Genomic DNA, 13,412 nt, shown 5'->3' with positions numbered 1-13,412 from the left:
AAATTTCTAATAATTTGTTACAAGATGGCCTACAAAGTAACAGAAGTAGGTGTAGAGAAAATTGAACGTGGTACCTATACATCCAAATCTTTAGGCCTTCTTTGATGAGTTTCCTGTATATTGGCAAGACGGAGAAGACAGTATAATTGTATGATCTGAATACTGAATCACTGCAATAATAAATTTAGACAGACAAGAAAGTTAATTATTAGACAATTCTAATGACCGAGAGATTATATTGCAATTGCAAATGAAATATAATCTAACAGCTTACTTGCAGACTGTCCATCTTACGGTGCCACTTAGCCCTCTAGAATTTATATGTAAGGCTTTCTGAACATCCATCCTGTTGAAATAACCTTCAGCATATGTCGAGTAGCAGGGATCATATCCTCCCGGGACCAGTTTCATTCTTCTGAACCCATGACTTTGTGCCTACTTTTTTTGTTGGTTTTCAAAAAAAAAATATATGTTTAACAATGTGGTAAAAGAAAAGGAAAATGAGGAAAAAGAGAAGTTGTTCTTGGTATAGGGAGTGCCTTGGTGTTTGAGAAATCATTTTCACTGGCAATACCAGCAGAAGTATTCTTAAGAAGACATGAAGGGGCATAGATGTTATAGATGTCAATCTCCTTGTATCGATCAAACACTGTTGTCATGGCATCAACACATGCAGTGGACCAGTTCTCGAGCTTGAAATTACATGCTCTTCTGGCCTTTTTGTAGTCTTGATCTGATACAACTGAATGGCTCCAAGCATACTCAAGTAATCCTTTATAATCAAAATAATCGTTCGTTTCAGGATTTCCCACCTGCAAACCATTTAAATGATTATTTATTTTTTGTAATTAACTGCTCAAGTCAGTAGTTGGTAGAAACTTACTATGAAGCCTTTGAGATTAATATATGGATACTTCTCTCTCTTCTTATTCCTTTCATGCACAAGTTCAGCCACCTGAGGCACATAATGACCTACAAACAACAGAGATTCCCTGCGCCTATTGAGATGACAGATTAAGAAAATGAACAGAAAAATGGTTTGGTGCAAGAAAATGATCTATTTGAAGCTCTGATAACCTGCATAGCTTTCTCCTGAAATGAAAAATTCATGATCCTTGAATTGTGGGAACCTTTTCAGCCATCTTACCAAGAAGTTGTAGGTATCCTCAGCTGGAAAAAAGTAAAGCTAAAATAATTATACAAGTTACAAGGAATTATTATTAGTAGTAAATAGAAAGATCTGCACTTGTATGGACATTGAATTACCTACAAATCTGTCGTCTATATCGTCAAAATCAGAAGATGTGTTGGTGTATGAGAATCCAACACCAATTGGAGATTCAACAAACAGCAAATTTGCTTCTGCAGGACAAATTCTTGAAAATTAACATAGTAATTATTAAATACTAGTCATTCTTTCTGTTTTCTTGATTATATACTTCCATTTTTCTGTTGCATTAACCAAACTAAAACAGATCTTAAAATCAGATTCAGGGAAAAAAACTGAGACCTTTATTCCAAGAATGAGGATTAAATTCAAGAGCAGCCCCCTTTTTAGCAACTCTCAGAGGGCCCAACTCCACAGCTGCTCCATATCCAATTGATGAGCAACCAGGCCCTTCAACACACACCAAAAACAGAACTCAACATTAAACCCAAAAAAGAAGAAAATACGAACTTTGTGACAACACAAAAATTGTGCAAATTATGAAAAGAAGTGAATACGTATATATACCTCCATTGAGCCAAAGGAGTAGAGGCTTCTTATTTGGTTGAGATTGAGCCTGAAAGAACCAGTAGAAGAGGGCCCTCCCATGAGCTTCATTAACTGTGATGTATCCTGAGAATTGTGATATAGTTGGTGTGGATGGTTGGTGGGGTAGTTTCATTATTCTATCATTTTCATATTCCTCAGAGAGTTTCAGATTTGCTGCTGCATTAATGCTTGTATTCAATGCTACAACAAAATAAAATATAAATAACAAGATTTTGTTTGGAAGTAGACTTTCAGCAGCCATGTTTTTTCTACTTCACTTCATCAGTGTTTTTCAGTGTGGGACAGTGTGTATATGTGTGCGTCCGCTCGTAAAAAGATAAGAGTAAGGAGTGATGTGATATAAGCAGAGGAATCCCAGAATATAAGATGTTCTTGGCTTACTTTTTTCTCAGAAAAGAACATGGAGATGACTCATGCTACAAAGGTACTGTTTTGGGGAAACAACTGAAGATAAGACAATATATATTATTGGGACTTTGTTTATCACTTGTTTAATTTTTTTGAGTGAATTAAGACCAATTCTTAATTTACTATTAGTTGTATCATTAATTTTTGTTGACGTTAAGTTCTTAACGAATTTTATAAGATCCCCTTAACATTCATTTCAAAACACTTTTGGAGAAAGATGAATATGAAACCAAGATGGAGAATTCAAAAGGCTTATCCTGAACAATGATGGGGTTGTGTTAAAATAATAATTGTTGGTGGACGACGAGCCTACCGTGATCACTAGTATCATCACTTCACTTGTCTTGTGACATTTATTTATTTCTCCACAATAGTTAACTAAAGAAATAGGTTTGTCGTTTTCTTGGTGGATATTAAATAAGTTGGTCATGGTGCAACAAATTAATGGGGATGGATGATTTTCAGCCACTCCTGCTTGATTCAATGATACAAGTCTCGACACATTTGATCCATTCAAGAATTCAATAAATAAATTGATTACGATAGTAAAAAACAAGTGAAAATCATCTCCCCATAAATAAATTGTCTTTTACTTTTTGTTTTCTTTTTCTTCTTGTTTTCTGCTTATTACACTTTCTACAGTTTAGCCTTCACAACCATCTCCCCATGAAAACGAACATTCAAACAGCAAATTGAGACTTTTCTGTTTCTAAACCGAGGAAGCATCAAAGTCGTTAGTCCAAAAAGCCTTCATTTGATGCCCCTTTCATGGCATTTGCACTCATTTTAGTACCTTCTGTTCTATTTTGCCCAATTCTGGTTAAATGAAGAGTTTCCTTTGATAAGACCATTTCCAGTGGACTAACACCAGCAGCAGGACAAAACCACAGGCAGCAACCCATCAACCTTTTATCCGCAATCCAAGTATTTACATAAAAGCCAAAAGAATCAAGTATGACAAGTAAAATTGGTATTTAAAAAAAAAAAAAATGGATGACATTTAGGATAGCAACGTGGTTGCAGAGTCCAATGAGATGGATGAGAAAACACTAGCTCCGGCACTGCAAATATGCTATATTAACAACTTGATTCCCAGTTGATGAGAAACTGTGCGTATCCTGGAAGACATAAAATCTGCATTTCAGGCTGATATTGTTAAGAAAAGTAATAGTTATGTATGATGATAATCAAAAACAGCAGCAGGAAACAAATGAAGATGTAATTCTAAATGTTGGGAAAGAGAGGGAAGAAGTTACAGAAGCAGATAAGATTACGTTGTGAGTCTTTTTGTATCTAGAATCAAACACTTGACATAAGAGGCTCAAGAACCAAATCTTCAGAATCTGAATTGGGATTTGTTTTCTTTCTGAGGGAGAAAGGCCGGAGTAGATATCGTGAAAACCGACTCAATGGGTCCTGCAAACCTTCCATTTCATAGTGTCCAAACCGCCAGTCTCGTACAACATAAGGTCGCAGAATTGGTTTGTCAAGGCCTCCTGAAGAAAGGAGAATTTTCAGAAAAATGAATGTTACCACAAGCATGAAGTGACATACATGACGTGCCCAAAATATAAGGACAAAGCTGAGAGAGGCATTTCATAAACATTTTCCCTGTACTTTGGTGGGAGAAAAGTGTAAACAATGGTGAACTGGAAAAGTTGGGCCCGAGTATTACCAGCATACATCAGACCATGTTTGTTAACTGCCCTGTAAAATGGCCTTGTTTTTCCTTCTTTAGCAGCTGTTTGAAGTTCATTCCATGCTCGTGCTCTATCTGTCCGTGTTATTTTACCTGACGTTACAACCTGTAAGTAGGACATCAGTGACTTCATTGCTTACAATAACCCAATTATCAATTATCCTCATGACAAGAAGCAGCAAACAACTAATACCTCTTTAAACAAATGATATGACGGGCGTGGAATTCGTGCAAGATTATTTAAACGATCAACTGCTACCAACCCAAACTTTGGACCATACCCATCAGCCCATTCCCAGTTATCAGATATGGTCCAGAACAGGTAACCAAGGATGGGTACACCCTAAATGTCACAAAAAATGCAGGCCTATCTTAGCTCTTGAATGAAAAATTATGATTCTATATATACACATATATATAAGTTTAGTTCGAAACCATGGTCATTGCTGCATGAGTTGCCAATAGATGTTCCAACATGTATGGGCGCCTGATCAGATCTGTCTCATCGGATACACCATTTTCAGTAATAATAAATGGTACGCCTAAATGTTTATATCTTTCATGAAAATGTAGTAGTACACGGTACAAGCCATCAGGATACACCCCACGCCCGGATTCACTATACTCATCAGTATCCACCAGCTTCAATCCGGCACCAGAAACCACTTCCTGTGCAAATAATTGAAATTTAAACAAAATAAATTGTCAAGATCAGCCAAGATTTACAAAACCGTTTTTTCCTTTTTATTTTGATTAAAAGAGTAGAAAACCTGTCCATAGTAGTTTATTCCGATGTAGTCCAATTTTTCAGAAATACTATCCATAAAAGGAAATAGTGTCAGCGAATTAGCTACTGATACGGCAGCAATGTCAAAAAGTCCGTATGGCCGCATGAAAGAGACATGGTGTGCGACTCCAACAATTGCACTGAAACAAAACCAAAACAAGGCAAATTAATAACTCCAGTCATAAGTTTGAAATAAACAAAATCTTGTTTTATTCATAACTCAACAATGAATAAAGATTTTGGTATTGGATCACGAAGATCACATACTTCCCCAAGAATTCATGACATGACCTAAAACCCTCAATCATGCAATTGACATTTCAGTCACCACCAATTTGCGAACACACAGAAAGTATTATATAAAAGATAACCTTTTCTCATGGATATAATCATAAGCCTTTGAATGTGCTATTGCCATCAAATGCATAGCCTGATTGAAGACACCAGTAGGCAAAGCAGAAGTGGCAGCCTCGAGCATGTCAGGATTACCACCAGGCCAAGCACCAGCACAGTAAGTGAGCATACAGAAAACATGAGGTTCATTAAAAGTTACCCAGTAATCCACCAGATCAGATACACAGTCGACAACAACTCTGCACAATAGAGGAGCGGTGTAAACAATAATTTTAATTTTGACAAAATGGCAAACCAAATCCTGCTCCTGCTCTTTGAAACACACTTATACCGACACCATTAACACCATTTAAGCAATAAGGAATTTGGAAAATACAGGAACTGCAACTGGACTATCCTATGTTATATCTAATAAGATACGTGTGTCAAACACTGAGATTCATCTAAGTGCTGGTGTCTTAAAAACTAAACATTATGCGCTTAAATTAATGACATCGTTTGCCAAGAGTCTACTTGAGCCTCAACTTGATGGCCTATGTTGATCTATCTTTATTAGACTAGGATTTAAAGGTGCATCATACCAATTAATGACAAAAAGTTTTTATGTGATCAGAAGCTCATTATAACTAGTGACTTAGTGATAAAGCCAAACGTTAATGACTTAACAAAGCTGAACCTGGTAAATTCCATAAAATATTCCACAGTCTTCTCCAGCTTCCATCCTCCGTATTCTGCTGCCCATGGTGGCAAAGAATGATGGAACAGTGTCAGCATTACTTTCATCCCATATGAGTGAACTCTGTTGATGATCCATTTATATCGCTCCAATGCTGCAAAGTTAACCTAGAGAAAATAGATGGATAAATCAGTTCCTTATGTCGAGAAGATGTGCAGGTATCACATTGAAAGCAACTGCTAATCTCGCCAAAACTCAAATTGCTAAGCGTGCGTATGGCATACGGCTTTTAGACACACGAGCAAAGTACAATATCAGACATCATAATGGATGTTTTATGACGTTGGCATAATGTCTATAGTCTATTCTGCACAGAATCATGTGGTCAGAGTTCCACTAATTCCAAAATCCATACTTACAGCTGCACTAGGACCATTTATGGGCTCCTCAGGCATGACCCTCGTCCAATCTATTCCCATGCGAAAAACTTGAACACCAGTATCTTTAGCCAATTTGAGCTCTGTATCAGGATCAGACCAAAATCTCAATCTCTCCTCCCTGAAAATGTATTAAAATGCATTTGCTCTTAGATTGCATTTTCCAGAAGAAAATTACAGGTTCATGACCGACATTCTTAAACCCAGAGATTTCATGCTTATCGAATATCTCAGAGAAGGCTTTTACTGGCTTCATAAAGCTAGAATTATACAGCCCCGTGAAACTGCATTCAGCACTTATAATTCTAAAATGGCTTCCGAGATATGCATGTGGCTCTTACGGGTGTGGAACATTATGCCAGGAGGCAACCGTATGATGGCATTCTTCACCCGAGTTTGGTTCTTCAATTTCTTCATATTTCTCAAATCCTCGGATTTTTGCTTCCATTGCTATCCTGAGTTGTTTCTTTCTCTTCATGCTCTTATTGGCTTCTTTATCTGGCATTCCGGCCAGCTGAGCGCCACCATCTCCCGCGGCGGAAGCCATAACTGCATCAGCCGGTTGAGTGCCTTTTTGAGACTCTGGTTGATCACAGGGATTTTGTTCTGCAAACTGAAGCCAGGCATCATTGAGCCGGTCCTCGACGTGTGCTGGTGCTGTTGCTAATCCAAAAAAGAAGCCTTTTTCTTCTTCTACAGGAAATCACAAATGGATCAAATGGCATGAATGTGGATGAAGTTGATGTCCCGCAGGGACAAGGGCATATATGTTCAAGCTGAGGTATAATTTATATTCTACTATTTCCAGCTTCATTTCATTACAGTCATAAACTGCACGTATTCACGATCAGATGCACCTAAGGAAAATCATATGGCTATCTGTATTTCTCATTGTATCTCCCCCAAATCTTTACGAGCAGTGCCACCTTCAACTCAAGCTACTATTACAAGTTACAGCTGATTCCGTTTACCATAAAGTTTCACCATAGCCAGCTCAAGTGCCAAAACCAACAACAGTTTGCTCAAAATGATATTCAATCATAGACTGCGGCTATTCCTATTAAAAAATATGCCATTGTTAATGAGTTATTCAAATAATTTGAACCAACGAAATGGTTCTTGAGTTGACGACGACAAGTTAATAGCAGAAACAAATACACGAGGTACATATGTGGACGAAATTCCCAAATATTTGAAAAGAGACAGTAAAGGAAAAGAAAAACCGGGAAACGTAGAAATAAAAGTAAAGAATACCTGAAGTAGGATTGACGTTGAATTGAGCAAGAATATCAGCAGACTCGTGGATTGGAGATTTAAAGGGAGACAAATGCTTCCGTTTATAGCGTGAGAAGGAGAAAACATTGGCGGCGACGGTGACGGAGAAGAGAGCACCGGCGAGTTTGGTGGCGGTTACAAGTAAGGTGGGGAATGTCATAATTGGGGGAGGTGAGGAGAGGGGCCACGTGGAGGACAGGCAGTGGTAGGCGGATATTGAGGTTGAGGGTAGAAAAGAAGTAGAAGAGAGGAGGGGAGTAGGGGTTGGGTTGAAAGTGGAGCCCAAGTCCAAAGTTGGGCTTGGGCCAAGATGAATACATGTTTGTTTGGTGGTCCAAATAATGATTACAAGAGTAGGAGGAGTGAAGTGGCAGTGATACATCATTTTCAGAATAAATTCTCAATTCCCATTTAAGTCGCCTTTTCAGCTCCCATCCAAAATGTCCATACTTTTCCTCTCTTCTTCTGCTTCTATTTAATGCTTTTCACTACTCAAAATATATATCTATTTTTTTTTATAATAATTAGGGAAAATTTTGGAAATTGGGATTGCAAGGGAGTTAGAGTTGGGCAAGTGTGGAGTTGTCAATTTTATTGGGAAGCAGCCATTAATATATATATATACATATATATTAGGGTTATAAGTCCGTATGGGGGGGTTTGGTCGTACTTTGTTTCATGAGAAACTCTATATAGTCTGAAGCTGTAGGAACAATGGAATGGAGGACCACACACAGAGAGAGAGAGAGAGAGAGACAGACAGACTGTTGCAATTAATTAATACAAGGCATATAACTTTGAAAGCAGTGAAAACAGCCCCATCTCCTACCTACCTACCTACTTCAATACAAGTAGTATATATGTAATTAATTGGTAATTCAACTCCCATGAAGAATCATTATTAGTTGATGAGAGACAAAAAAGATGGTAATGAGAGGCCCCTTTCACATTAAAAACCCCTACCCCACCACATTAATTAATTATTCATATTCCATTCAACTCCTTTTTTTCTTTTTACATCAAAGTAAATTGTAATTATTGTAGAGCATATGGACAATGACAATTATGGTAATGGCCGGCATTCAAAACCCAATACAATAGAAAAATAGTTGCCGGCCCAGAACCAAAGTTTGACTGTGTGTGTGTGTCTTAGGAAAATGTGAAATGAAAATGAATTCCCAGGACCACCACCACCACCACACCCTTATATATTCTATTAATTCCATAAAATTATGAAGCATGTCAGTCACTACACAATGCCTGCTCAATTAACCTACACTACATCATCATTAATATAATTGTGAATTAAAACTAGTTATATATAGTGGGAGGAGGTTAGGTTTGTTGGTTTTTACTGCGGTGGGGCGGGGCGTCCACGTGCTTACTACGTAGTTATTAACATTCTTTCTGGGCCTTCATATTGTAGCTGTGACAGTCAGGTCCGTAAGGACACCCCACTGCCTGTGCCTGTCCATAAAATCCCCCCCTTCTCTCCTCCTTACCTTTCTTCATAATTCCTTTTTCTCTATCTCATTCTCACCACCATCAATCTCTCTCTCTCCTTGTATTCATCTAGTATTTCCCATGGTAGACAGAGAAAAGATTGCAAAGCAGAAAGTAACCCTGGAATTTTCACAACTACTAGGTATGCACAACACACACTCAGAGCAACTTAAACATATATATATATATATATATATATAGAGAGAGAGAGAGAAGACATATATGCTTCCATATTTACTACTAATGTTCCGTTTCTCAAGTTTTTGCAACTACTTTCTTATATGCATCACCTTTTCTTGCAAGTTTTATGTATATATGCATTAGCACACAATATATATATATATGTATAATTATTAGGGGTTGATTTGTATTTTGAGTTAGGGTTGGTGGGTTCATATTCATCTCATTTATAAATTAAAACATGTGTTGGTGGATGGTGCAGGGTATGAGTTTGATGAAATCACTGACTTTGATGGGCTTACAAAGGGAGGAAGCCTTGATACAAGAGGAGAAAATCTTGGTTCATATAATTTGTATGATGAAGATTAATGGGCAATCGGTGTATACTTGTTCACGCTAGTTCACTGGGTGCTATCCTACCTGAGCTTTTTTTTCTTTTTATTTTTATTTTTTGACTTGTTGCCTTTTATTTTTCTCCCTTTGATTGTTTTCTTGACCTTGTAAGACCTTTTCTTGACCTTGTAAGACCCCATTTGTTGTGGTCTTTTCCTATTTTTTATGTGGTTTTGGATGCCACACCGGAGTATTTTGGTGTTGGCCTCATCTACTTTTTTTCTTCGTTCCCGTCCAACTCACGTTCTCCTTCCTTGTCTATCCCTCCTGAGCTATTCAAATTTACAAGTGTTTCTATGTGGATCAGTATTGTCATCAAGAAACACCTTTGGGAAACTTGACTCTTATTTTTTTTTTGGTTGTAATAAATTGGGATTAGTGTTAGAAATGTAATAAAAAAGAAAAGGTGGTGTTTGTAATTGGATATATATATTATGTGATTGAGTAAAAGCTGGACAGTGTATATTCTTGTGGTAGGGCCATGAATTTGAATTGTATTAGATGGGCAGATAGCCAAATATAGAGATGGTGTGGGGGTTGAGTCCCTGAGTTTGGTTGTTTTATATGTTGTTGGGGTGAAAAGTAGTATGAGAATAAATATTCTTGCAGTGATGTGTGGAAAGAGTTTTTTTATCTCGTGACTGCTTGCACTCCATGTACAACCAATTACCATATACACTGTATTATTGGATGTGGATCCATCTTCTTCTTCCCCCTCCATCCCATTAATATATATATATATATTCTCACTCCTTTTAGTTAAAATCCTTTTGATTGGACACAATGGAATGAGCTTTTTTTTTATTATTATTTTTTTTAATAATAAAAACCACCTAGAGGTGGGGGGAACTTTTCGTAGTCCCCAATCCTTCTATATTAAAATTCACAAAATAGTTACAGCGGGGAGAGCTACCTCCCTTCAATTTCTAGCAAAGCCATAAACAAGAAGTACTACTCCCTTACAAATAGAGCAACAATAAACAAGGAGTACTACTCCTTATCAACAATGGAATGAGCTTATTAATTAAAGTTTTTTTTAACTATCTACTAATTAAGCTTGAATATTTTTGTACTAACGAGTTGCAAAAAGTATATGATATGTGTTTTACAATCTTCAACATGATGAATGGGAATGTTTTTTGAGTTTGATGACCCCTTTAATTATAACCTCCTTTGGACTGCTAATTCTTGATTACATATATTAGTCATAATTAAAATGTTGAAGAAATGAAAATATATAAGTGAGTGTTAATTTGAGAGAAAAGAAATGGTAATTAACTAGAAAACACAATGATGCAGCATAGATAGAGCATTAATTTCCAAGTTTGTGGTATTTGATGTGACAGAGTGAAAGAAAAAAAGAAAAATCCAATTAGAAAGAGAGAAGCATATTATATATTTAGAATAAATAAAAAGTGCAAAGGACAAAGGGGGTAGAGTTGAACTCCAGAAAAACAGGGTCAATAAATTGTACCCAAAAAAATGAGCTGTCCCAAGACTGAAATCAAAAGGTGTTTCTGAAAATAGTGGGGGTGGGGGTGGGGGGCCTGTTACTGTGTTCACACTTAATTCCATTACTAATAATATTGTTTCAATTCTGACCATTTTTCTGAAATAAAATCACAAGTAGAGTTTGAAAAATTCAGGTTTGTAGACCTTGAAACAACAACAACAACAATTTTAATGGAGAGTAGTGCAGAGGTTAATGATGGTGTCTTCAATTCCAAGTTGCAAGGATAGAAAGACAAGTTTCTTTATGTGTATAATTACTTGGACAGAATGAAACAGATGAAGAAAGTAATTGAAATACTCATCGCTCATGGGCCGGGGATATATACAGAATCCTTTAGCCCAAAAGTTAGATACTGGGCTGGCTCCGACACCCATTATTCTTAACTCTCACGAAAACACACATTGGATTACATATGCAACAAACATCATTATTAGTATTCCCAAGATGTCACACCATTCCATATAATAATCACCAATGACACATATCCCTTTTTATATAATCAAATATTATTACTAAAATTACGTATATCATACCATTTTTTTTTTATTTTAATAACATCTATCCCTAGAATCAAAGATTAAATCAACATACATACTGTACCATCACCAAATAATTAGAATAGGTGGAGCAGGGCAGGGCCTAGTTTCTATTTAAAGAAATAAACCTCATCATGATTTACAATTCTTGAAAATAAATGAATGGGATTTGCAATCATAGGATGCTTTTAATTATGCAAACAATAATGGATGCATGTCAGCCGGATGTATAGCCATCATGCCTAAATCAATTAATACTCATAATATTCTGCTGCATAATTCTAATTAACCTTTCCTCCATCTATTATTAAGTGATTGTGAATTGTTTCTTCATGATTTGGGACAATGACAATAAGAAGCAAATATAAAATGGAAATCTTCACTAATTTATTTTTTATATTTGTACAAGTTTAAGATGATAAATCTATTTAATTATAATTTGAATTCATTTACGTATTATACAAAATCTAACATTTATAGTCATCTTTGAAAAAGATATTAGATGGTTACAGATATACACACACACACAAAAAACAAAGTGTGTGGAAGTGATAAATTTTAAATTTTAAGACCCACTCAAATTATATATAATTAATGATACATATATATATATAGGTGTGCATGGTAGGTATAGATGCAGATATTAGCATAAGGTAAGTAGGATTTTATTACCCTACATTTAACCGCGAGGTAGCTATTAGTGAGTGTCATTTTCTAAGTTAATAGGTAGAGTCATAATGTCATCTAACATATATAGTCAATGCCTACATACCCCTCTTTTAATATATATATATAGCACATAATATAATTATGCATTTTATGCACTCCAATCTCATCATCATCCTGGACATCTATCTACTTTTAATATATATAAATATTTTTTTCTCTATTTTAATAGTTATTATAAATTTGTACTATATATATATATATAAATTCTTTTATTGTTAATTATTTATATTACTGATATATATATGAATGATCCAAAATTAAAAAAGAAAAGAAATACATAATCATATATCTAGCATATATATATATAGATATTTTTGCATTCAATTATTGAAAGCAAGCTAGGTAGCTAGTCCCACAAATTCTAAATTTCATATATAAAATCCATCTGTGGACTACTATTTGTTGAAAATTATGAAATGAAACATCACATGCAAACACTATTATATATCTTGAAAATGATGTTAAGTTGAGACACTATTTTAGTCTTTGATATAAGTGCATGAAATTATTGGTAATTAATTTCAACATAAAATTGAAATAATAATTTTTATAAGTCATCAACTTATTTGATAAGCTAATTAATTAAATCGATGGAGCCCCGCTAGACATAACATAAAGAATTAAATTATCTGGAGAATATTTCCCCAAATATTGATTGAGTAATATTCCGCAAATTAAATGGAGAATGAGAATCATATACATATATAGGGATGAATTTAAGGTGGTAATAGTGAAAAAATCAGTATGGTTCAGGACTTGACAAGAATGCAACGCAAGTATAAAAATAAATATATTTAAATTTTAAACCGAAAGGAACCAGTTCCTTAATCCCGGGCGTTTGGCACTCAACAAGCATAACACAAGTTTAAAATAAAACAACCGACTATTGTAATATAGAGTGATAGAAATCTAATCACGAAATTTTACCTTTCTGATTTGAAGACTTTCTTTAAACTTTTCTCCTCCAACCGTATGCTCACTCAAAGATCAACGAGATCTCCTCCACGTCGAACACACACTACACCAAAGGTGGTCTACATCAAACTTTGCTAGATGTAGCGTGTATGTAATATAAGAAACTTGATTATACTATTAACTTAGTATATCAAACTCAAGAGGACTTCACTCTAATTTAAAATTAGTTC

The 13,412-nt window shown here is 35.5% G+C and overlaps 2 protein-coding genes and 1 long non-coding RNA gene across 3 annotated transcripts in view; 1 reads left to right on the top strand and 2 right to left on the bottom strand.

Moving 5' to 3' along the window:
• The window catches only part of LOC105178862 (serine carboxypeptidase-like 33), a 3,120-nt gene extending 887 nt beyond the window's left edge, over positions 1-2,233 (bottom strand). The window contains exons 1-8 of the mRNA XM_011102420.2: positions 1,736-2,233; positions 1,511-1,618; positions 1,267-1,362; positions 1,078-1,170; positions 884-972; positions 540-812; positions 275-435; positions 75-170 (exon numbers count right to left, since the gene is read on the bottom strand). Coding sequence (XP_011100722.1) covers positions 75-170; positions 275-435; positions 540-812; positions 884-972; positions 1,078-1,170; positions 1,267-1,362; positions 1,511-1,618; positions 1,736-2,018 — 1,199 coding nt within the window. The 5' untranslated portion in view covers positions 2,019-2,233. The remainder of the gene's footprint in view (positions 1-74; positions 171-274; positions 436-539; positions 813-883; positions 973-1,077; positions 1,171-1,266; positions 1,363-1,510; positions 1,619-1,735) is intronic.
• Positions 2,234-3,074: 841 nt separating this feature from the next.
• On the bottom strand, positions 3,075-7,689 carry LOC105178861 (beta-glucosidase-like SFR2, chloroplastic). The gene is made up of 11 exons (XM_011102419.2): positions 7,393-7,689; positions 6,480-6,831; positions 6,121-6,259; positions 5,702-5,868; positions 5,043-5,264; positions 4,655-4,811; positions 4,320-4,553; positions 4,078-4,227; positions 3,861-3,990; positions 3,460-3,681; positions 3,075-3,303 (listed from the first exon to the last, which is right to left on the bottom strand). The coding sequence occupies exons 1-10, from the start codon at positions 7,571-7,573 to the stop codon at positions 3,485-3,487; spliced, it is 1,929 nt and encodes a 642-aa protein (XP_011100721.1). The 5' UTR covers positions 7,574-7,689; the 3' UTR covers positions 3,075-3,303; positions 3,460-3,484.
• Positions 7,690-8,684: 995 nt separating this feature from the next.
• LOC105178860 lies at positions 8,685-10,111 on the top strand. Its single transcript, XR_849186.2, has 2 exons — positions 8,685-9,058; positions 9,359-10,111. It is a non-coding gene; the product is annotated as an uncharacterized LOC105178860 (long non-coding RNA).
• The last annotated feature ends 3,301 nt before the right edge of the window (positions 10,112-13,412 follow it).

This window comes from Sesamum indicum, unplaced genomic scaffold, assembly GCF_000512975.1.
Source record: "Sesamum indicum cultivar Zhongzhi No. 13 unplaced genomic scaffold, S_indicum_v1.0 scaffold00109, whole genome shotgun sequence".
NCBI classification, from domain to species: Eukaryota; Viridiplantae; Streptophyta; class Magnoliopsida; order Lamiales; family Pedaliaceae; genus Sesamum; species Sesamum indicum.
Note: the sequence above shows the minus strand (reverse complement) of the source record. Positions and strands in the feature narration are given on the sequence as shown.